The sequence below is a fragment of the Heterodontus francisci genome, chromosome 18 (genome assembly GCF_036365525.1).
Source record: "Heterodontus francisci isolate sHetFra1 chromosome 18, sHetFra1.hap1, whole genome shotgun sequence".
NCBI lineage: Eukaryota > Metazoa > Chordata > Chondrichthyes > Heterodontiformes > Heterodontidae > Heterodontus > Heterodontus francisci.
Window position 1 is genome coordinate 29,807,964 of NC_090388.1, and position 24,446 is coordinate 29,832,409.

At 40.7% G+C, this 24,446-nt stretch overlaps 1 protein-coding gene across 1 annotated transcript in view; it reads right to left on the bottom strand.

The window, feature by feature from the left end:
* Positions 1-24,446, bottom strand: part of otogl (otogelin-like) — a 215,168-nt gene that overhangs the window by 95,322 nt on the left and 95,400 nt on the right. The window contains exons 26-30 of the mRNA XM_068050050.1: positions 24,238-24,354; positions 22,461-22,617; positions 21,674-21,700; positions 20,293-20,460; positions 11,200-11,478 (exon numbers count right to left, since the gene is read on the bottom strand). Of these exons, the coding sequence (XP_067906151.1) occupies positions 11,200-11,478; positions 20,293-20,460; positions 21,674-21,700; positions 22,461-22,617; positions 24,238-24,354 (748 nt within the window). The remainder of the gene's footprint in view (positions 1-11,199; positions 11,479-20,292; positions 20,461-21,673; positions 21,701-22,460; positions 22,618-24,237; positions 24,355-24,446) is intronic.

Here is a 24,446-nt window from a genome sequence, read left to right on the forward strand (position 1 = left end):
GCAGGATCCACAAGGACACATTGTACAGCGAGCTCGTCACTGGTATCAGACCCACCCACCGTCCATGTCTCCGCTTTATAGACGTCTGCAAACGTGACATGGAGTCCTGTGACATTGATCACAAGTCGTGAGAGTCAGTTGCCAGTGATCGCCAGAGCTGGCGGGCAGCCATAAAGGCGGGGCTAAAGAGTGGCAAGTCGAAGAGACTTAGCAGTTGGCAGAAAAAAAGACAGAAGCGTAAGTAGAGAGCCAATTGTGTAACAGCCCCGACAACCAATTTTATCTGCAGCACCTGTGGAAGAGTCTGTCACTCTAGAATTGGCCTTTATAGCCACTCCAGGCGCTGCTTCACAATCCACTGACCACCTCCAGGCGCTTACCCATTGTCTCTCGAGACAAGGAGGCCAAAGAAGAAATTATGGATTGTTAAAGAACTCACATTGGTAATAACATCAATTTATAAAAAAAGGAAAAATCTCAGCTAAGCATTGCTGCAATACTTCATATAAAGCCATGAAAGGCTTGGGTTTCTCAAACATTGAGTTCCTGATCTCAGTCCAAGGGAGGTGCATTATAAAGAACAGGTGCTTCTTCATAGAGAGGAAGAGAAAATCCAAAAATGAATTACTGCAGGTTGGTCTAGTATGTTTCCTAATGTCCTATTGCATGCAGCATTGCAAGAAGTCTGGAATCATGCCCAGTCCTCTTAATTGTGGAGCATTGCAGATTGGCATAAAATAGGTCATGTACAGAAAACACAAAATACCTTGTATTTTTAAAATGCTATTGAATAGTTTATTGGGTCCAGAGAATATGTTGAACCTCTGAGTACCACAAGATATTTCACTGTAATTATATTGGTGCTATCTATCTGAGGCTATCCTCAAGTACAGTTGGCATAGAATAGCTGCAAAGCGTAGTGGGGAGATCTTTGTTATATTGCAATCCTACTTCATTTGCTAACCATACAGGTATAGAGCACTGTTGCTACTTTAATTAATTTTCGATCTTCAGGGAGCATGGACAGCAAGCAGCATGTCCTTTGTCTAAACACTAAAAAATAATCAATACAATGTTAGAATTTCCCAGACAATCCAATAGACCATTTAAGCACTTTTAAAATGCAGTTCCACACCATGCTGGAGTTATACTGCAGGGAGTGCAAACTTAAACCATAATAACACCTGACTTTAGTGCACACAATATCCTATTGGAAGCTGATGCCTAAGTTATATTGCCACTTTGAGCATCGACAAACAGGTAAAACTGGTTTGCATTTACACAAAAGCAATTTAGCCTTGGTCTTAAAATTTTTCACAATGTTCCTTCTTTTGAAATGTTCTACAAAATCATGATTTTGAATAGAAAAGGAGGATTGTATTTGTTTGTGGAGAAAATGTATAATATCTTTAGTTTTTTATTTGTATCTGTGTTTTCTTCTTTTATAGTTATGACTGCAAGCTTCTAATCTCACTTTTCTTTTTTGACCCAAGAATATAGGACAGCCTATGCTGTGGACATCTCCAAAGTGGTTAACAGAGCTGTTCTAGCTATTAATTGTATATTAATTGGGAATTTAATTGTTTTCAGGTGGTGGGCATTAACTGGGATTCACCTGAGTTCATATATATACATATAGGATGTCAAGAAAACCTGCTATGTCAAATGAAGGTTTTTTTTAATCTATTGATTGAAAACCTACATTAAAGAAATAAAAAGAGCCAGGATCCTATAGGTAACAAAAAAGAACTGGCAGCCACAATGGCCACCGCAATTTGCACTTGAAAACCTCACACATTTCAAGGCAACAAAGAGGAGACACATGTCTGATGAGCCTGTACCCAAAACAATGGCTGGCCCTATTGATTGAACTACCTGAGATTGTTTTCATGAGCAAGACATTCAAAGCCATCCTAGAACATTAACATTGAAAGAGCAAACCCTTCCAAGTGTAAATATTGGCATCCTGAGGCCTGAGAGATTGAAATTCTTAAACTTGAATCTCATTAGAAGGTACCAGAGAATACACTGAGGCAGTCATTTGACTGTCTGTCCATCTCTGTGAAAGCTGGGTGTTTCCCCGGGACAAGGCAAACAAGCTAGTGATTCAAACTGGGCAAAAGCAAAAAGAGCTGTCTCTCTCCAGAAGGTCTGGTGGGGCATGTGAAGCCTAGCTGCTGGTTGCTAGATCCAAGACAAAGACACCAAGAAGAAAGCCACCTACAATTCTGCCTCCAAGAAAACCCTGAGCCAGGTGGACGAGGCACAAAGTGTATTTCAGACAGCCAAAGACTTCAAAAAAACCACTTTAGCCGGAAGACAACGGAATCATCCAACCCCACAGACTGTGTACTCGTCTTTATTTGTTCTGGACTCTAATCCAGCCACAAATCTACTCCTCATTATTCTGTAATCTATCTGTGTGTGTGTGTGAGTGATTCTCATGTGAGTATGTGCGTGAATGTGTAGCATCATTTTATTATTTTATTTAGATCGGGTTTAGATTGTTAAGTATAATAAACTCACATTTTTCTTGTTTAAGCTCAAGAAAACCTGTCCAATTGGTTCTTTCACGATCACAACGAAGGTAAAAGTTAAAACACTCAGTGAAGTGGTAAGCACATCCACTGTTTAAAGGGAATAAACCCTGTTGCGGTCAAATAAGAGGAAGGGCAAGGGGGGAGCCTGTGACCCCTCCTCACCTGGCCATAACAAGGAGTAGGCTGAAACTGTTTGGTGGATTGGAGGTGCATGCTATGTAATGTTTATCTCTGTAAATAAAAGCTTGTAAGTGTATAAAGACTAGGCTTCAGTTGTTTCCTTTACCACCTGGCTATCTGAGTTCTAACACTATGTCTGGTTGGTTTTTCTGTGGTTCTATGATCAAGACAGCTCTTACCAGTACCTCAGCCCACTCAAATGTAATACAGTGCTACATCTATTGATTTCTATAAGATTTAGCAATATCAAAGCAAACAAGAAAATCTAAATTCACAATTTTGATATTGTGGAAGAATATTGCTGCAATTCTAAAAGGTTTATTATGACACAAATGAAAAAAGATTGAAGAATCAACATGATTTTGTTCCTTCAGCTGTTCATGTGCAGGAATTAAATCTGTCTGCAAATGACCTCAAGAACATTTTTTATTGCCAGCAATACTAAGATTAGCAAAAGGGCAAGAGCAGAGGTAATGTGATCTCATGGAAACTGCCATTAGGTTTTCTGTTGCCACACAGTTGTTACAAAACACAGGAATTCATGTATAATCTACGAACCTAACACGTGATTTGTATAAATTTTAAAACATCATCAATATATTAAAGTGCATTACAATACTAACCAAAAATACACAGGAATGAGGTCCTATTCAAAAGTATTCTTTCCTTCAAAACAAAATTTTTAAAGCAGCTTAAAAATTATGGAATGAAACCCAATTGAACTGCACAATATCATCTAACTGGAAAGTTATCTGTCCGAATTCTAATCTGTCCTAATGATGAGTAAATTCATTACACTGAAGCATAATTCTTGATTATTTAGAAACACAACAGTGTATGTCAGAAGCAAAAGCCACTGCTCAGAAGATCCACAAAATAAGATTGTTCAGTAAATCAAAATACCAGTGTTAACTTGATTTAATACTATAAAATATGCACTTTTGGAAACAGAGACACTGACATATTTTCCTTATCCCACTATGTAGACAGCTGTGCCAGTCAGAAGATATGGTTACAGGCAACTTCCGTGAGCAGCACAACCTTTTCCCCTTTAGAGTATTAACTGACTCTTTATATGCAGAGGGTCATGGGTAAAATTCAAGGGCTAAACCTAAGCAGCAAAACAGCCTTGAAGAGAGCATTGTTCCGACAGCTTTCGGTTGGCTCTGTTTGACCATCTTTAGTTTCAGCACAACATCTTTGACTTCCAAGGCATCTCCTATTACATTCCAGCAGTTCAGAATTATTTAGTTGCTATTGTACCATAGAAAATACACATAGTCCGTAGTCCAATTAAAGCTCCACAGCAAGGAAGCACATTCTATTTTATATGGCATTATCTAATCACCATATGTTAAAGCTAGTACTTTCTTTACAGCCATTATTACACCTCCTTTGGAATTAAATGCTAATAGTATAGGTTGGCCAAAGGAAAACATGGGGAAAAACTTCTGCAGTTTGTATGTTTCCCACAGAGATAGAATGAAAAGACCAATTTGAAGCAGTCATACTTTTGACAAGAATACTCAAAGCACACATAAGCTGAACTGGCGTGTGCATTATTTATTTTATGGTGAATGACAATTAAAATAGATACTATTTCCTCTCTCATCAAAACCTCCATCTATTGATCAAAATGTTGGGAATGTCTGTGGCATCTAAGGTCATGTGAAAGAAATGTCAAGATCTGGAATTTTAACCTTTACCAGCAGTTAAGTCCTGATGACAACTACTTCATGTAATTTTCTGTTTCTCACTTGAAATCTATTTTTGCAAGGAGTAAGTGCTAGGTTAGCAAGTAACATGTCCAAGGTAGGATCAACTTACAAAAAAGCAAAACAAATTTTTAAGTCTATGAAGTTAAAAACATGATACTCCATTTGGGCACTGAAAACATAGAAACTGAAAATAGAAGCAGGAGTAGGCCATTTGGCCTTTCGAGCCTGCTCCACCATTCATTATGATCATGGCTGATCATCCAACTCAGTAACCTGTTCCTGCTTTCGCCCCATAACCTTTGATCCCTTTAAACCCAAGAGCTATATCTAACTCCTGTTGAAAACATACAATACTTCGGCCTCAACTGCTTTCTGTGGTAGCAAATTTCACAGACTCACCACTGTCTGGGTGAAGAAATTTCTCCTCATCTCAGTCCTGAATGGTTTACCCAGTATCCTTAGATTATGACCCCTGGTTCTGGACTCCCCCACCATGGGAACATCCTTCCTGCATCTACCCTGTCAAGTCCTGTTGGAATTTTATAGGTTTCTATGAGATCCCCCCTCACTCTTCTGAACTCCAGCGAATATAATCCTAACTAACTCAATCTCTCCTCATACGTCAGTTCCACCATCCCAGGAATCAGTCTGGTAAACCTTTGCTACACTCCCTCTATAGCAAGAACATCCTTCCTCAGATAAGGAGACCAAAACTGCACACAATACTCCAGGTGTGGCCTCACCAAGGCTCTGTATAATTGCAGCAAGACATCCCTGCTCCTGTACTCGAATCCTCTCACTATGAAGGTCAACATACCATTTGCCTTTTTTACCGCCTGTTGCACCTGCATGCTTACCTTCAGCGACTGGTGTACGAGAACACCCAGGTCTCGTTGCTTATTCCCCTCTCTCAGTTTATAGCCATTCAGATAATAATCTGCCTTACTGTTTTTGCTACCAAAGTGGATAACCTCACATTTATCCACATTATACTGCATCTGCCATGCATTTGCCCACTCACTCAACTTGTCCAAATCATCCTGAAACCTCTCTGCATCCTCCTCACAACTCACCCTCCCACCCAGTTTTGTGTCATCTGCAAATTTGGAGATATTACATTTAGTTCCCTCATCCATATAATTAATATCTAATTAATATATATTGTGAATAGCTGGGGTCCTAGCACCGATCCCTGCAATACCCCACTAGTCACTGCCTGTCATTCAGAAAAAGTCCCATTTATCCTTACTCTTTGTTTCCTGTCTGCCAACCAATTTTCTATCCATTGCAATACACTACCCCCAATCCCTTGCGCTTTAATTTTACACGCTAATCTCTTATGTGGGACTTTGTCGAAAGCCTTCTGAAAGTCCAAATAAACCACATCCACTGGCTTCCCCTCATCAACTCTACTAGTTACATCCTCGAAGAATTCTAGTAGATTTGTCAAGGATGATTTCCCTTTCATAAATCCATGCTGACTCTGTCTGATTGTACTACCACTGTTCTCCAAGTGCTCTGCTATAAAATCTTTGATAATGGACTCTAGAATTTTCCCCACTACCGACGTCAGGTTGACTGGTCTATAATTCCCTGCTTTCTCTCTACCTGCCTTTTTACATTAGCTACCCTACAATCTGTAGGAACTGTTCCAGAGTCTATAGAATCTAGGAAGATGACCACCAATGCATCCACTATTTTTAGGGCCACTTCCTTAAGTATTCTGCAATGCAGATCATCAGGCCCTAGGGATTTATCGGCCTTCAATCCCATCAATTTCCCCAACACCATTTCTCTACTAATACTGATTTCCTTCAGTTCTTCTCTCTCACTAAACCCTGTGTTCCCCAACATTTCTGGTATGATATTTGTGTCCTCCTTGGTGAAGACAGAACCAAAGTATGCATTTAGTTGGTCAACCATTTCTTTGTTCCCCATAATAAATTCCCCTGTTTCTGACTGTAAGGGACCTACATTTGTCTTCACTAATCTTTTTCTCTTCACATACCTATAGAAAATTTTACAGTCAGTTTTTATGTTCCCTGCAAGCTTTCTCTCGTACTCTATTTTCCCCTTCTTAATCAATCCCTTGGTCCTCCTTTGCTGAATTTTAAACTGCTCCCAATCCTCAGATCTGTTGTTTTTTCTGGCGAATTTATATGTCACTTCCTTGGTTCTAATGCTATCTCTAATTTCCCTTGTAAGCCATGGTTTGGCTACCTTTCCCATTTTACTTTTGCGCCAGGCAGGGAGAAATAATTGTTACAGTTCATCCATGCGCTCTTTGAATGTTTACCATTGCCTTTCCTCCATCGTCCCTTTAAGTAACGTTTTCCAATCCATCATAGCCAACTCACGCCTCATACCTTCGTAGTTTCCTTTACTGAGATTCAGGACACTAGTCTCAGAATCAACTATGTCACTCTCCATCTTGATGAAGAATTCTATCATATTATGGTCGCTCATCCCCAAGGGGTCTTGCACAACTAGATTGTCAATTATTCCTCTCTCATTACACAATACCCAGTCTGGGATGGCCTGTTCTCTAGTTGGTTCCTCAACGTACTGGTCCAGAAAACCATCCCGTATAACACTCCAAGAATTCCTCCTCTACGGTATTGTGACTAATTTTATTTGATGAAAAACATATAATTTAATATGTATTCCATATCTTATCTATTTTATAAGGAAAATTTAATGGGAATTTTGCAAAATACTCAAAGTGTTAGTCAAAATGTGTAAGATCTCATCAGTTCTACCAACATTTGTTCCCATCACTACCAACTGCTCCCCGAATAATCTGTTGTATTCTGTCCCATGCTCCATGATAAAGTCCATTGTTGTATCAGAGAGGGAACATACTGTTTCAAACTTTAGGTCTCTGGCACAGCCACACTGGTTAGGCCACAGCTGGAGTATTACATACAGTTCTGGTCACCACATTACAGGAAGGACATAATTGCTCTGGAGAAAGTACAGAGGAGATTTACAAGAATGTTGCCAGGGCTTGAAATTTGTAGCTATGAGGAAAGATTGGATAGGCAAGGGTTGTTTTCCTTAGAACAGAGGAGGCTGAGGGGTGATTTAGTTGAGGTGTACAAAATTATGAGGGGCCTAGATAGAGTAGACAGGAGGGACCTGTTTCCCCTAGCGGAGAGGTCAATTACCAGGGGGCACAGATTTAAGGTGATTAGTAGAAGGATTAGAGGGGACATGATGAAAAGCATTTTCACCCAGAGGATGGTGGGTGTCTGACATGGTGGAGGCAGAAACCCTCAACTCATTTTAAAGGTACCTGGACCTGCACATGAAGTTCTGTAACCTGCAAGTTTATGGACCAGGTGCTGGAAGGTAGGATTAAATTAGGCAACAAGTTTTTTCAGCTGGCACAGACACGATGGGCTGAATGGCCTCTTTCTGTGCTGTGACTTTTCTATGGTTCCAAAACAACCAACCCAAATAACTTTGCAATACTAAGCATCCAGCTACTGTACAGATTTGGAATATAGTAATCTATTATAGGTTATTTTTCAAAGTAAAAATGTAAATGAATCAAATTTAGAATACAATATACATGAGTAATTTAGTGCAGGTTGGATGGTTTTATATTTCCACTTCATAAACCACCACAGATATGTGATTATATTTTTCTGAAGTACCTTTCCAGATGCAATTCACATATTTTGTGAGAAAGCACCTAAAATGCATTTGATATGATTGCTCCATAGACCATTGCACTAACTAGACTTACTATTTACAGCGAAAATTAATTGTACATATGGTGTGATAAATTTTACTCTAATACATGGTATATTGTCCATTAGAAGTATATGCTTCTATTGCTTATTCATTCATGTTGTGGTTTTGTGACATTCACAAGCTGGCTCAGAAGTTAAAAGTACTGTGTATAGTGATTCTGAGATGAACAGCCCAGGAAGGTCCCTGGTTGCACCACAGATCAATACTGAGTTAGCTGATATCAGCTATGCAACAGTGGAGTTTGCTACAAATGGCTTCAGTGTCCCTCCACCAAGGCTTTTGCTTCTAATCACTATCCATTGACATCTGCTGGAAAGTTTGGATAGGATTAGGCTCAGCATTGATACCGCTGTAGTTAAATAGCCCACCAACACTGATTATGTTTAGGTTCACTCAAGTGAGGTATTGGAAGGATGCACTATTTGCTATGGTGTCTATGGTACTGTACTCTAGCATGAGTTGCCACCTTCAGCATAAAAATAGCAAAGGGAAAAATCATTTTGGACTGCATGAAGACACAATTTAGTAGCTTATATCTTAATTTAAAGCTTATTACAAGTGTAACATTGCTGAGGATCATGGTTTGCAAAGCACTGAGTGAATTCTCTAGAAAAAGGAACAAATTGTATTTGAGTAAATTCTACTAGTCCATTTTCAAACAATAAATGCCAGCAAGAGAACTGTTAAATGCAGTGCCATATTTCATGGTCATCAGTTGGTCCAGTTGGTATACAAGAGATAGAGACACATAAGGGAAGTCAAGAATGGCCCCGAGACTCTTGAGAATTGTATTTAGATTGCTTCAAGTTTGCTAACTCCATGGTATTGCACATTGGTAGAGATAGTAGTGGGGGAGAAAATAAGCATTGTATTGGTTGTTGATAGAACTTGATTGCTAAGTTGCAGGACTGCCTACCTAGGTAAATTTGATATTCCCTTGCTCTGGACTCCAGAAGTGAGCTGGCAGCTGAAACTCACTGTCTATCTCTTTTTTTCCTACTGTAACCAGGAGGTAAAGGTCTTGTTCTGCTAGTTCTCTTTGAACCCACAGTTCTGGCTCTAGGCTGTAGGAGAATGGAACAGCCCTTCGGCCCACCGAGTCTCTACCGCCCAACAACCACCCATTTATACTAATCCTACATTAATCCCATATTCCCTACCACATCCTCACCATTCTCCTACCACCTACCTACACCAGGGGCAATTTACAATGGCCAATTTACCTATCAACCTGCAAGTCTTTGGCTGTGGGAGGAAACCAGAGCACCCGGCGGAAACCCACACAGTCACAGGGAGAACTTGCAAACTCCACACAGGCAGTACCCAGAACCGAACACAAGTTGTTGGAGCTGTGAGGCTGCGGTGCTAACCAATGCACCAATGTGCCGCCCTAGCTGAGTTCTTGCACCTACTATTTTTTTGATTCAAACTGCCTTGCAATACTGTGCATTGAGTAAAGCCTGGTGAAATAAGCTTAACAACGTACATTGCTAAATTTGATTGCAGAATGGTATGTCATCTCTGCTGACTTTTAGCTATTTCTTCAATGTCTCAATAAATTACCAGGCCTGGAGTTTCCTTTGCATTTGCATTCTTATACATCTGTAAGCTGGGCGCAAAAAATAGCATGGCTTAAAAGATCATGGACTTTTGGGCATAAAAGAGTTATGCATATAACTACAATAGGCCACAGTCTCTTTGATCTTTTATGCCCAACCATCAAACCCTCAGTCCGAATGAATCTTATCACCACAAAATAGCCACGCCCAAAACTCTCAGATGCGAGCATCCTCCAATTGCACTTGTTCAGGGGAGTGTTGTGTCTAGATTTTCTGACAGCAGAAAACAAAGTAATTTTTTCTGGTCTTCTACTTGCAATTTTCATGGTTTATTTTATATTTCTCCTCACTGAAACCAGCTTCTGTATTTTCTGTTTCTTTTAATGCATTTTTATGGCATAAATCACATTAAAAATAGAAAAACTTGCAATGTTTGTGCCTAATGTGTATGAACGATGGTCAAATGAGTTGGAACTCTAATTTTGAGTCTCAAAGAAAAATAATATATGGTGTGAGTTTGGCATTTCCTTGGGCCCCAATTGTTTTCATGGATTTCAGTTTGGGCATATTCTGATGAGATTAGAAGAATATTTGGAGGCTTTATGGCACTGGCAAAGTGGCACAATGTTGAATGCATTTTTATGTTTAACTTTGGGGTTGCGCCCACGGAGGAAACTTCAAGCCTTTTTTTAATTCTTTTGTGGGATGTGGGCACCACTGGCAGGGCCAGCATTTGTTGCCCATCCCTAATTGCCCTTGAGAAGGTGGTGGTGAGTTGCCTTCTTGAACTGCTGCAGTCCATGCAGTATGTGTACACCCATAGTGCAATTAGGAAGGGAGTTCCAGGTTTTTGACCCAGAGACAGTGAAGGAAAGACGATATAGTTCCAAGTCAAGATGCTGTGTGGCTTAAAACTTGCAGGTGGTGGTGTTCCCATGCATCTGGTGCCCTTGTCTTTCTAGGTGGTAGAGGTCATGGGTTTGGAAGGAGCTTTGATGAGTTGCTGCATTTTGTAGATGGTACACACTGCTCCTACTGTGCACTGGTGGTAGAGGGAGTGAATATTTATGGTGGTGGATGGTCTGCCAACCAAGCAGGTGGCTTTGTCCTGAATGGTGAAAAGCTTCTTGAGTATTGTTGGATCTGCACTCATGCAAGCAATTGGACAGTATTCCATCACACTCTTGACTTGTGCCTTGTAGGTAATGGACAGGCTTTGGGGAGTCAGTTATTTTATCCTACTGAATCTAATATCAAAAACCACAGCAGAAAGGACTCCTAATGTCCCCTGAAAACATTTGGCTGCAAGGTTGTGAATATCTTGTTACAAAAGCAAACATTTTTAAACTTCAGAATATCTCCACAATGGGTATTCCATCAAACAAGCAAAACCTTTCAAGAGTTTTCATTTGTTACCAGAAAGTTACACCTTTAGTCACTTACCTTCAATTCTAAAGCTGCTTGAAAGTTTAAATGATTCAGAAGAGTCATATTGAACTATTTTAACAGCTGATCGTGTCAGTGTGATAAAAAATCCCTTCCTGCTGTATAATTCAAAGGTACTATAGCCTGGGATCCAGTTGCTTTGGTGATGAATGAATGAGGCATCTTTGTGGAAACGTTGGTTGTCTTCCCATTGCTCTAAGTGAAGGTTATCATTTTCACCAATGTGTATGAAGTAATTTGGTCTTTCAGCAGACTCAAGGGAAACAACAGGCAATTCTGAAACATTACAATAATATATAAATCAATTTGTGGTTTACTCTGACTGTAAAATTATGAGAGAAATGTTCAATGTATCTTGTAAACATGTTCTGAATGAATACAGATATTTTGTGTCTCTTAAGTATGATTAAGTTTTCAGTATTATCATTGCGTATGTACTCAAAGTTAATATAAAAAACTAAATAACTGAAAATATCTAGTTTTGACTGGGCCCGATATAAGTACAATGTGATAAAAACACTGCATGTAATAAATCCTACATATGGATATCATTTACAGAGGCTTACATAGAATCTACAGTGTAGAAACAAGTCTTTCAACCCAAATGGTTTATGCAGTGTTAATACTCCACACAAGTCTCCTCCCAGTCTAATTATCTCTTCCCATCCTGCCCTTGTACCCTTGTATTCCTTTCTCCCTCACCTGTTACCTTCAAAGGTTGCAAAGAGGAATGTGTTTGGCTCATTTCCCAAGCAAACATGGTCCATTGCACAAAAATGCAAAAACCGGCAGGCTCACTTGGATGGCCTGGATTTTCCATCGCTGGCTGCTTTTTGTTACAGCACGTGACAAGTAGCAGCAAACATGTCCTGTTGGAACTCCACCCACTTTCAGCCCTGGCACAGTTTCTGGTGGGCAGGAGCAGCCATGGATAAGCACCCAGGTCAAACAGACAGACAATTAATTAAATATTAATTTAGAAATGTGTCAGTCCATACCACACTTTCTGCCCTTCTGATGTGCAGGATGTTTGACATAAATCATACCATGTGATAAAGGCATCTAGGGTTGCTAATGTTAAGGATATCAAAGATCATGGAAAGGACATAATAAAGTTAAGGCAAGAGAAATTCAATGATTTCTTAACCGTTTTCCTTCAATTTTTTGTTTTTATTTCCTGCTGGAAACCATTGGCACTTAAGATTCTCAGGAACCTTTGCGCTAATGGTTGGAAATTATTTTTCCCCTAGCACCATTTCTGGCATCAATGATTTGCCAGTAGAAGTTCCCATATCTGAAGTGTTTGGAAGATGAAGATAATCTGGCTGTATTAGAGATGCTCTGTACCCACCACTACTCACCCGTCTGCAGCATGGCATGAAGCGAACACACATCATTTTAGCAGACAGTGCATATGGAGGCTCTTCTTCCCAAAGGGAATTTGTACAGCAAAGCCAATGGCACTGCCAAGACGTGTGAATGCTTAAGCAACCATAATGCTGTAGGCTTCCTCAGAACCACCACTGTCACAGTTTGTATGCTGTATGTATACAATCAGTGGTACTGCATGCCAAAGTGATCGACAGTTATTATATTCTGATTGAATGGGCCAAGATGCCACCAATCATTTATGCAGGACCTGGCACACCTACCTATATTGACAAGAAGGAACTGTTTGGATTAGCAGAGAACCCTACCATCTTTTGCAAGAGCACCTGTAGCTACAATGTAGCATAGAGCAAGCAGATTCAATAGCAGTAATGGGCAGTTCTGACCTGAAACTTGGTTCCATCTTTCTTAGATGAATTCTGCAATGTTGGATGGGGATGGTACTATAGAGTAGCACACACAAACACCATCTTCACTTTAGCTATCACAAACAAGGGGTTGGATGATGATCTGCTCCATCACCTCTCTGCATTTTGGATTTCTCTCACTTTCAATTTTGCCTGTCACTTCTTATTCCCCTGCCTCTTCAGCCTTGGCATGGGCTGTTATTGGGTTGAGATGCCTTTTAAGGCTCTCTAAAGGCTTTCAGAGATCTGGTGGCTCACCACCACCTTCTCAAGGGCAATTAGGGATGGGCAATAAATGCCGTTCTAGCTAGCGACACCTATATCCCATAAAAGAATTTTTAAAAACTTGCGTCCATAAGGCCAGCTGATGTGGAAAGTGGAACAGCCAAAAGGCACACTCGCGATAGGAGATGTTTTGAAATTGATACTAAAGCACATTATCAGGGTAGAGGGAGCTTTACTCTGGCTCTGGGTGTGCTAAACAGAACTGGGTATGCTTGCTTCCAGTTTAGAGCACCTAAAGTAGATCTTGCTACACCCAGAGCATGAGTGAAATCTTCCCCACAAAGTGATTATAATGAACATTGTGTCGTATCCTGCAGTAGGACACATACTGATCAATGCACAAAATGCATTAGGTGTATTAGGTTTACCACAAAGATTTGTTAGGTGCAGATAAATAATATTAAAACTGCCCTTAATGATTAGAATAGGAAACCCTTCAAAACTGTTTCATCTGATTAGAATCATTGAATGCTATAAAGCATTGCATAAACTCTCTCAAGCAGTATAATGATTTTTTATTTCTAATCCTATATGCACCAACCGACATTGATAAATTAGGAACAGCTGCCAAATAAACTTTCAAGGATGGTCCTGGCGATCGCTATAAGCACTTCACTAAAGTTTATGACAGTAATATATCACACTGATCTCAGTTGAAATCATTTCCTTCTTGTTTCTGCTTTTAGTATTATTCAGGATTACATTACAGAAGTGATGACTACCTTCCCTGATGTTAGTTTTGCATATACAAATCAAATGCATATTGAATAACTATGCCATGGCAGTATTATTTTAGAATTTAAAATGTTTTAACAAAATTACTTTTTAAATTAAATTCCTTCATTTGAACTCAACATAATTAATTTATTTATAATTGTTCTATACAGTTTCTAACTGATACGTCTTTTGTATGAATTGACAGAGTTAATGCAAAACCACATAAACATTACTGCTGAAACCTTGAGGCGAATTTTACAGACCCCCCAGCATCAGGTGTCGTTTTTGGAGGCCTGGAAAATACCTCCGGGAGAGGCCCGCCATGGGCCTCAACGCAGGGAAGGTCTGGCTCAATATTGCCGGCGGTGGTGAGGCCCCATGGTGGACCCCTGCCATTCGGTGATGGGAGCCCAATTTAAACATTCAAATAAATTTAAATAAAGGAATTAATTACCTTCACACTCCCCCATCTATCCCGGTGCGATATTTGTGCCAGTGACCGGCACGCCCGCCCATTCGGATCCCCGTCCGGAGAACCGAGGTGGAACACTGGCGAGGAGGGGGAGCAGGTACGTTTCTCAGTGTGGGAGGGGAGGAGCGAGGTCAAAATATATCATTGGTGTAGGGGATGGTGAAGGGTTATGTACTTGTGGTGGGGAGTGGGGGAGGAAACAGTCAGGTGGGCAGGGGAAGTGTTTTGGTGGGGCAAGGGCAAGTAATGAATTTTATGGTTATTGTGGGAGTGGGAGAGGGGCAATTTAATGGATTTAAATTTGTTAATTAAACTTATCTTTAAATAATTAAATTGAAAACGAGGGCTTGAAGCCCTTTAAAAATGGCGTCAGCACCCGTGCCAAAGGCAGCTGATGCCGTTGCCAGGGACGGTCCGCCCACCTCCTTCATGTCATCGTGGGTGGGGGAGCAGTCCACCTCAGCTATTTAAATGAGCCGCCATGCTTAATCTTGTGTGGCTGCACAGGCGGACCGCCATTGTTCACTTGGCGGCGGACGTATAAATTTCAGCCCTCTGTTTTTATATTCCACTTGCCAGCATGATGTGAAACTTATTGAAATGCAATAATAAAGAAATGTAAATCAAGAAATGCAAGATTAAGCAATTTATCTCAACAGCAGATTCCCAAACCTGTTATTTCCCAGTTACCATGAACCTACAAAAATGAAATGGCAATCTCACTTGTGTTATGAAATGATAGCCATGATGTAACCACACTAGGATGGACCACTTAGTGTGTCATGTCTGTACAGACAAAGAGGACACAGGTTTCACTTTTTAGGTAGAATTTGGTTCTTGTTCTGCCTGTTCTCCAGGCAGAAGGCAGAAGCATAAAGGACCAATTTCAGGGTCCAATGTCCCATGCTCAATTAACACATTACAGCGCCACCATATTGATGCGGGCAGCTTTGCACACATTCTGGATGGTTGTTTAAAATGGGCATTAGGCCAACACCTGCTGAAGGACCCCTCTGTAAAATTTGTTTAGGATGAGCAAAGCAGGTGCCAATGCTGCGCAGCTCAGAATCCTTCAGCAGCCGCTAAACCTTCCTCGTCCACTGCTCCCTCCAACCACTCCTGCCCCCGCTTTCAACCTTTGGGCACTGCCAGCAAGGTATGCAGTTCAATATTCAGCATCTCCAATTTGTCAGCAGCCTGTGAAGGCTTGACAAGCATTATCAGCTCACACATAAACTTTAAATGAGGAAAGGAAACCCAATTGCAGGCAGCCTTAGTCATTCTGGTTAAACCTGCGTTGCTTGCAAAAGATTTTCCACCCTTTGTCTGCAGTGAGTTATTTGATCTCAGCTAGGTGTGCTACAATTTACGTCAGCTTTCTTCACTTAGTGAGGGAGAAAATGCTCCTGGTCACTATCCAGTGACTCTAGCTGGAAAGTGCACACACAAAGGTCAGGTGAGGACAGGATCAAACTCAATTGTGATGCACTCAGTCATAAAGCCTGACAACACATAAGGCTCATACATGAAGTACAGTCACTTGGATGAGCTACTGGTGTCACATGTGATATCACAGCACAGCATAAACCACTGCTTTCAAGAGAAGTCAGGAGATAAGAGTCAATTAGAGTTGAAACAAAAAAGTTACCATTACATCTACAGTTTAGCTGTTTTAGCTGAAAGTTCTTAGAGGAGAGGGGTGTTTGCAAGTAAAAGGGGTGTTATGATGTAAGAGCACCCACTCAAAACTGATTGTGTAGAAACTGTGGTTTCCTGCGGATTGTAAACAAACCTTTTCAAGCTACATTGACAATCTTGAGAACTGTCCAATTTTCAGAATCATAGTAAGTTTGAGGAAAAAACCTCACCACTTACTTTGATATGTAAATTAGCCTCTGTTATCCACTTTGCTTCTTTTCCAGCACTGGATAAAGCTTTGAGAAAGAGATTGGCAGCTTAAGAATCTGAGAGAGCTTGACAGAGTAGATGCTGAGGGCTATTTCCATTGCCTGAAGAGTCTAGAACTAGGGCACATAAGTCTCAGGATAAGGGGACAGCCATTTTGGACTGAGATGAGAAGTTTCTTCACATAGAGGGTTGTACATCTTTGGAATTCTCTACCCTGTGGATGCTCAGTCATTCAGTATAGTCAAGGCTGAGATCGATAGATTTTTGGACTTTAAGAGAATCAAAGAGTATGGGGATCAGGCAGGAAAGTGGAGTTGAGGTCGAGGCTCAACCATGATCTTATTAAATGGTACAGCAGACTCTAGGGGCCATATGGCTTACTCTTGCTCCTATTTCTTGTGTTCTTATTTTTTAAAGTTCGCTTTGCACTGCAGCTGGTATGAAGGTTTAAGGTGTAATAGCATGGTCATGACACAATTTAATGCATAGTCAATTTCCCAGTTATCCTTCTTCCATTTATGCAACAGAAAAACTACAGTATAACTGCACCATTGTTAAGTTATGTCAAGAAAGTAACGTGGGACATAGGCAATTAGTACAGTTTGTTCAACCTACCTCCTCTGAAAATGACTTCTATTCTGTTTTCTTCAGATTGCAGATTTAGCTGTGAATTTTCTAGCTCAACAGGGCTAGACAATCAACATTTTCAGCCCTTGCTAAGTAACGAGCACCTACCTCCAAGAAATCTTTAGGGTACAAAATCTTGTGGTACTTGGCGTAGCAAAAGTGATGGCTCCTTGAGAAATAAAAAATCTGCCTAATGGAACAGGTCAACATACTAATTCAACTGGAAGAGCTTCCTCAAATGTTGCAAGTTGATTTGTTTACATTATTTACATTTCTCAATTTATACTTGTTCAGTCAGCACTAAAATAGGGATATAAAACATACAGCCCATGGGCCATACATAGCCTGTGAGTTAATCCAACCCACATGCTTCAGCAATCAGCCCAAAAAGCCCAGGCAACTTAGTTGTATTTGTGCTTGTATTTCTTAATTCATTCCTTGTCCTTTCTGAACTTTGTGGGCCCAGAGGTCATATGGATTTAAAGGTTATATATAGCCTAAATGGATTCATCATATGTGCCTAAGCAGCCCACAAAGTCAAAAAGCAAAACCTGCATTCGCAGACCAGTTACAGTTATCAATTACTATGTGGCCAACTTTTCACTCTCTGCAGGCAATTGAATGAGGATTTGACTGGCTTAATTGAGTCTTTCATCCTTTTATTTCACCATTTCTGAGGATTCAGTTGACACATTCTTTAGGGAGAAGAGAATGGAGGGATATAGGGACAGGGTGGTAAGAGATAATTCAAGCAAGAGTAACCTTATGTGGAATGTAAACACCAGCATAGAGCATTTAGGGTGAATAGCCTCTTTCTGTGTTGTAGATTCTATGTAATCTGATGTATCTGGCAAGTACAGTTGCCTAACTCACATGCTCCTTTCAGATATATGGGTCACTATATACAGGGCAGGAATATGTTTATGGGAGACTTTGGGATAAGGAGGTGTAGTTTAAGAACAAGCATCAACTTTCACTGGAATTTGTGGAGCATTTCTGGATCCGGATAAAGTGCTTAATTTGAATGTATTGGCATAAGTCCACTTGGGTGAAGTGAATAATGTCTGCTTGTTGCTAGAAGAACAAAATCTTGTCCATATGAAGGGATTAGCTTAGTCTGACAATGCTAATAGACAGAGAGCTGTCTGTTGCATCACAATGGGGAGAAGGCTGATCAATCCAATGTCATCATCAGCAAAGAAATTGATTGTATTAGTGTAATTTACAGCACTGCGGGTGTACCTACACCACCTGGACTGCAGTGATTCAAGAAGGCAGCTCACCACCACCTTCACATGGGTAATTAGGGATGGGCAATAAATGCTGGCCTTGCCAGTGATGAGCACATCTCATGAACAAATTTTAAAAAGTAGACCCTTTTGGTCTCTTACAGGGTCCTATGAAAAATAAATGAGGAGGGAGACAAAGTGGAAGATATCAGTTTCCATACCCAGTCACAGATTGAATAGAGGAATCATGTTCCCAACACAGTTCCTTCAAGAATTTCTTCCCCCAACCCCCCACCAAACCCCAAAAATTGGGTTGCCTAATGTCAAGTACTGAGGTGTGGGAAGCTGCACCCTCTATTAAGTCTGGGGAGATGCATGTGAGGAAGGTGTATTTGTGGTTGAGATACACCTATCAACTTCTCCAAACTGGCCAGGATACCACAGGTAAGAGAGAAGAGAGAGAGCTTGCATTCATATTCACAGTCTGAGAATGTCACAAAGCATCTCTCAGCCAACTGAATTGTAACACTTGTTTTGTAAGCAAAGTGCTCAAAACAAGGGACCACAAACAGGAAATGATTAACAGCTAGTTAATCAGTTTTTGGTGGTGATATTTGAGGAATAAACATTGTCCAGGACACCCGGAGAACTCTCTGCTGTTCTTCATAAAGTGCCATTGGATATTTTACACCCCGAACCATCAAGTCCCGTCTTAGTTTAAAATCTCATCAGAAAGATGGTCTTTCTGATACTACAGTGAAGTGTCCGTTTAGATAATTCACTCACAACCACCTAAGGTGAGACTGATGGCACTGGTCCAAGGTCCATGCGGCTGAAATTAGTCATCGCAGTGGGGGTCCGGCCGACAGCTCCTAAAACAGGAGGCAACCCCACTCTGGCGATCTGTGAGACCCGGGACTCCACCTTGCCAGCGGCAGCCAATTAATTGGTTGCAGCCAGGGTGGACATCCCGCTTAAGGACAGCCGTCCACCCCCAGAGGTGTTGGCCAATCAAAGGGTGACAGTTCAGTGGCCTCAGCAGTGCCACTGGAAAGAAGAGGACACAATGGATGGACATCACCCTCACAACCAGATACATGGGGTCTCGGGGCACTGGGCCAGTCAGGCAGGGCCTGGTGAGGGGGTGGGGGTGAGGTTAGTGAGGGCAGGCAGCACCATTGCCATGGGGGTGTTCAATGACTGTCCAATGGCGCCCGAATAGGAGGCCCCCCCACCTACCACCATGCCCATTGGGAGGCCGCCAAGGTTTATCTGGGGATGTCCCCACACGTGAGGGCTCCCTTGCCATTGGTAAAATGTCAGCAGCGGCAGAAAAATGCCCCTAATGGGTGACCTAAGTTGCTCAGTTGGCCTATGGCGTGAGGGCTGTCCACCACCTTCCTCACTGCTGGGCAATATGGCATGGCAGCAGGAAGACAATGAGCATGCCACCCCCTGCCTTCAAAGCCATTTTACGGGCACCCCACCCCCACCCCCACTCCCCCCACCTCCCAGCCCGCCTCCAGAGGGCCGGTAAAATCCAGCTCACAGTTTGTGAAACAGGTTGAGGAGGCCGAGTAGTATGTTCATCTTTTTTGTGTTACCCAAGTCAAGAATGTATATTTTCATATTTGCTCTGACCTAAAAGTTTAGGTTATCTAAATATTTAAATGTTATTTCTGATAATGCAATAGGATCGGACTAAAAGTGAAATGGATATCCTGTGCGAGTGACTTTCCCACAAGTCTTAAAGCTATTGCTAACAGGACAAAAGAGGGCAGAGGAACAACAGTGTTTAGTCCCTTAATGGAGGAAGAACATGGGCGAACTGTGTCCATTGGCGCATGCATTACACATGAGGTGCAAGTGGAGGATTCCGCTCTGATTTCTAAACATTTTTCCATAGAGACTGGAAATAGTAAGTCCCACTCTACCTAGCTAAATGTTTCTATGGATACATATATTACATGTAAATATGCTTAAGTTTTTACAGCAAGGTGCAAAATATGATGAACATCCATTGTATTTTTTCCAATTAAACTAGAAAAATACTCACGTGATTGTTTTGCCTTGTAGAGTCCAGGTGTAATCATGAAATTCATTAAAATATCCTGTCCAGCATTGTTTATTTGCAACGGTACAATACTCCCCGTGATCTTGTTGTTTGCAATAACAGTGTCATTGCACAAATAGTTAATGAAGATAAATGGTCCTTCTCCAAGATCTGAAATATTGAAGAGTAATTTGTGATTTTGCATCACTACATTATGGAGACAACGATATGTGAGAAATTAATGGATACATAACATAAGAGGATAAATTTTCCTCTGCTATCCCACCGCAAGCTGGGGTTGTTCTCCTTAGAGCAAAGGAGACTAAAGTGGACATTTAATAGAGGTGTACAAGATTGTGGCAGGCTGACATAAGTTAAGACAAGGAAAAACTGCTCCCATTAACTAATGGCCCAAGGACAAGGGGACACAGATTGAAGGCTTTGGGCAAGAGATGCAAGGGGAGTATGAGGAAGAACTTATTTGCACAGCGGCTAATAATGATTTGTATCTCACTGCCCACGAGGGTGGTGAAGCAGAGACAATCAATGACTTCAAAATGAAATTGGATGGGCACTTGAAGGAAATAAACTTGCAGTGCTGTGGGGATCGAACTGGGGAGTGGGGCTGACTGCATAGCTCTGTGGAGAAACAGCATGGACTCGATGGACCGAATGGCCTCCTTCTGTGCTGTAAATGACTCTATGACACTATGACTCTAAGCCACAGAGCATAATGCCATAAAAAGTGGGGTGAACTGTGTGGAGGAGCCTTCCACCGCCTGCCCACTCAATCTTAATTTGTCTCCCCTGCCCGAAGTGCTACTGAACCCCCCTCCTTGGTAATGACATGCAAATGAGGCTGAGAAAGAGAAGACCTATTAGAGGCCTCCCCAACCTCCATTTTACCCCAATCTTTCATCTGTTGAGTAAAAGGCACCAGCTGAATTTTGCATGTTTACAGGATGGGCTCCTGCTTGCTGGCACAGAACACAATGACCCCTCACCCAGGAAAATGGGTTAGGACCATTAACAGGGGAAGGTGAACAATGAGCAGAGAAAGAAGAATCAATGTTAAGAAATATTAGCACACTACTGATAGTTCTGCGATAAAGTATAAACAACTTGCATTTATATAGTACATTTAGCATAATAAAACATCCCAAGATATTACACAGAGGCAAAAGTAGACAATGATCACTATTGAAGGAAGAATGTCACAGGGACAAAGTGTGAGACTTACCGGAAGTGGATGCTGCATGCAAGACTTCTAATGAAACATATGTACATATACATAGCAGCAAATTATCATAATTTATACATTTCACTGAAAACTGAACAAAACAGGTTCCTAATTGTATTTAAATGGAAGTATAACAGTACATACCTCGATTGTAATATTCACAGTCAAAAGCTGAAAAATGTAAAGAATGAATAGTAAATAAAGAACTCTTCAAAATATATAAATATTTATATCCCTTTAAATCATTCTGCCCTTTTTGTGTTTTTATATTTAAGTTAAAGATCAACATGTCCGATTAATGTATGAATTAATGATTAATATTATTCCCATCTACTTACAGTAATTTTCTTTATATCTTAAGTCAAGGATACGGATTTCTGGTCCACTTTGATTAAAGCAAGTGCCGATCTACAATTTCTAATCATGAGTTCACTGATTTTACATTGCATTTTATGAGGTATGACTTAAAAAATAAAGCGTGCAAATGAATTTATGAATTCAATTCACGAAAGTGTGCTGGAAGTGGAAACAGATGTATCCAAAGCATTACTACAAAATAACTTGAATGTCATACATTAACTTGCAGTATGTATTTGGCCAAAATCACTAATGCTTTCCCTACAGGCCACGCTGGCTGAGTTCCTGCCCTTCTGATAGATACACTTCCTATTCCTCCCACATTAAGAGAAATCATCACTCACTCACCTAACCACAGGAATAAAGAAAATATAGATAAATACATTACCTCTCGAAAAATAACTTGGGCATCCATTTAAAAGGTTTTAAATTCAGTTCTGACTTCTACTTAAGAAATTCGATATATTTGATAGCTGACTTTTTCTTTTGTTATAGTCCAACATTTTGAAGCACATTTTCTCTCTGTAACATTACTCGTGTGCCATATCTAAAATGTATATCTGATAATACTCACGGCAAACACTGGGTGATCTCCAATTGATTGCCGCTCCTTTCTGACAGCATGTGTGTGCATAAGCTCCAACACTGGTACAGAAACACTCACAGTCCCCACCACGGTTACAGTTACATGTGTCTGTAAGACAATTCTTATAAAACCAGGTAACATCGACCTGGAGAAAACCAGAAACCTTCATTATTTTCACAAACAACTAACATCATTAATGGCAAATGATATTCTGTGCCAGTATTAGAGTCAGAGTGAACACTGTACTAAAATAATTTTTATTATAAATAGTATCAGTCAATTCCTGGATACAGCCCAAAATGTGACTCTTTCTTCAAGTGCTTTCAACACAGCTAAAACCAAGTTTAAAAAATTACATCAACTTTATTGGTTCCATTTGTATTTACTATTTGAGGAAAAGTATTTTTCTAAAATCACAGAATGATTCATATGGCACAACACTGCCATCTCAAGGATGTTGGATAACTACACTGTTTTACAATGTCAAGTACCTTAAACCATTTTAATGCAATATATATGTTCCTTTGTCCTATTTAAATTGTAATTATGATAAAATACTTGATTGGCACTACCTTCACTATCGGTACACAGTGGCAGCAGTGTGTACCATATACAAGATGCATTGCAGCAACTCATCAAACCTCCTTCAAGAGCACCTTCCAAATCCATGACCTCTATTACCTAGCAGAACAAGGGCAGCAGGGGCCTGGGAAGACCAGTGCCTTCAAAATCCCTTCCAAGCCACACACTAGCCGGACTTGGAAATATATCTCCATTCCTTCACTGTCACTGGGTCAAATTCCTGGAACACCCTCCCTAACAGCAAGATGGGTGTACCTACACTACATGGATTGCTACGGTTCAAGAAGGTGGGTCACCATCACCTTCTCAAGGGCAATAAATGCTGGCCTTGCCAGCGATGCCAACATCATATGAATAAATAAAAAAGGCACCTGTGCTAGTACCAGTAAAACTGAGATACCCACCCTGCATACTAGGCAGGAATTCCAAGGCACCTTGCTTTCCCATCAACTAAGATGCAGGCCAATCTAACTCTAGTTACAAAATTGGTAAATTATATCTCTTAGGTCAATTACCATTGATCTAACCACAGGTACAGTATTGTGGGGCCCACCTACAGCCCTTATACAGCAATTACACCTGGTTCCTGCAATCATGGCACCAGTTGTAAAGTAAGGGAAACTGATGACATTTCCAGATTTGCCTATTTTAAACACACTCTCTGCAGAGGAAGCACCAGATTTCTCACACCCCTTCCTGGATTGATGAACTGCCTGGAAGCGCTCATTGAGCAGATGAGGCCAGACTACAGAAATGATGCAGGCCACCTTCTAGTGCCATGGTTAAGTATACAGGACACCCTGCTCATTGTCTACCCAATTTGCAACAGAGTTGAAAATCACCCCCCTATGTTATGGTTCTGCTATTATCCACTTGTTTTATTATTGTTTTATAAGACAATTTAGTAGTTCAAGTTCAAAATAGGTCTCCGTGTAGTGTTATTCTACTGCTTTCAAAGACACAAAGGAGCCTGTGGAGGCCCAGGACAGAAAACAGTAGTTGAAAGACTCTTGAAAAAAGAATTTTCCGCTTGTTATTCCCAAAGTATGAATTGCAGCCAAGTATCAGGGCAAGTGAGAAAAGGATGCAAGGAGCTGGCCCTGACTTGCAAAGGTAGCACAGAAGCAAAACTAAAAATATCTAGAGCATAAAGAGAAAAAGAAAACAAAAATCTCGCACCTACCACATTATGACAAGGAGCAAAAACTTCACTGTACAGAATAGCGCATTCTCTCTTTGCAAATGGCTGCCTGATTAGATCTGCTTCACATGGCCTGCTGATACCATTTCTACTCACACACTTGATAAAAGGATAAAATAGAAAAATATTAATTTTCAAATTATTAACCAACATCTTGAATAGTTATTGGTTAACTAGCTATTAACTATATT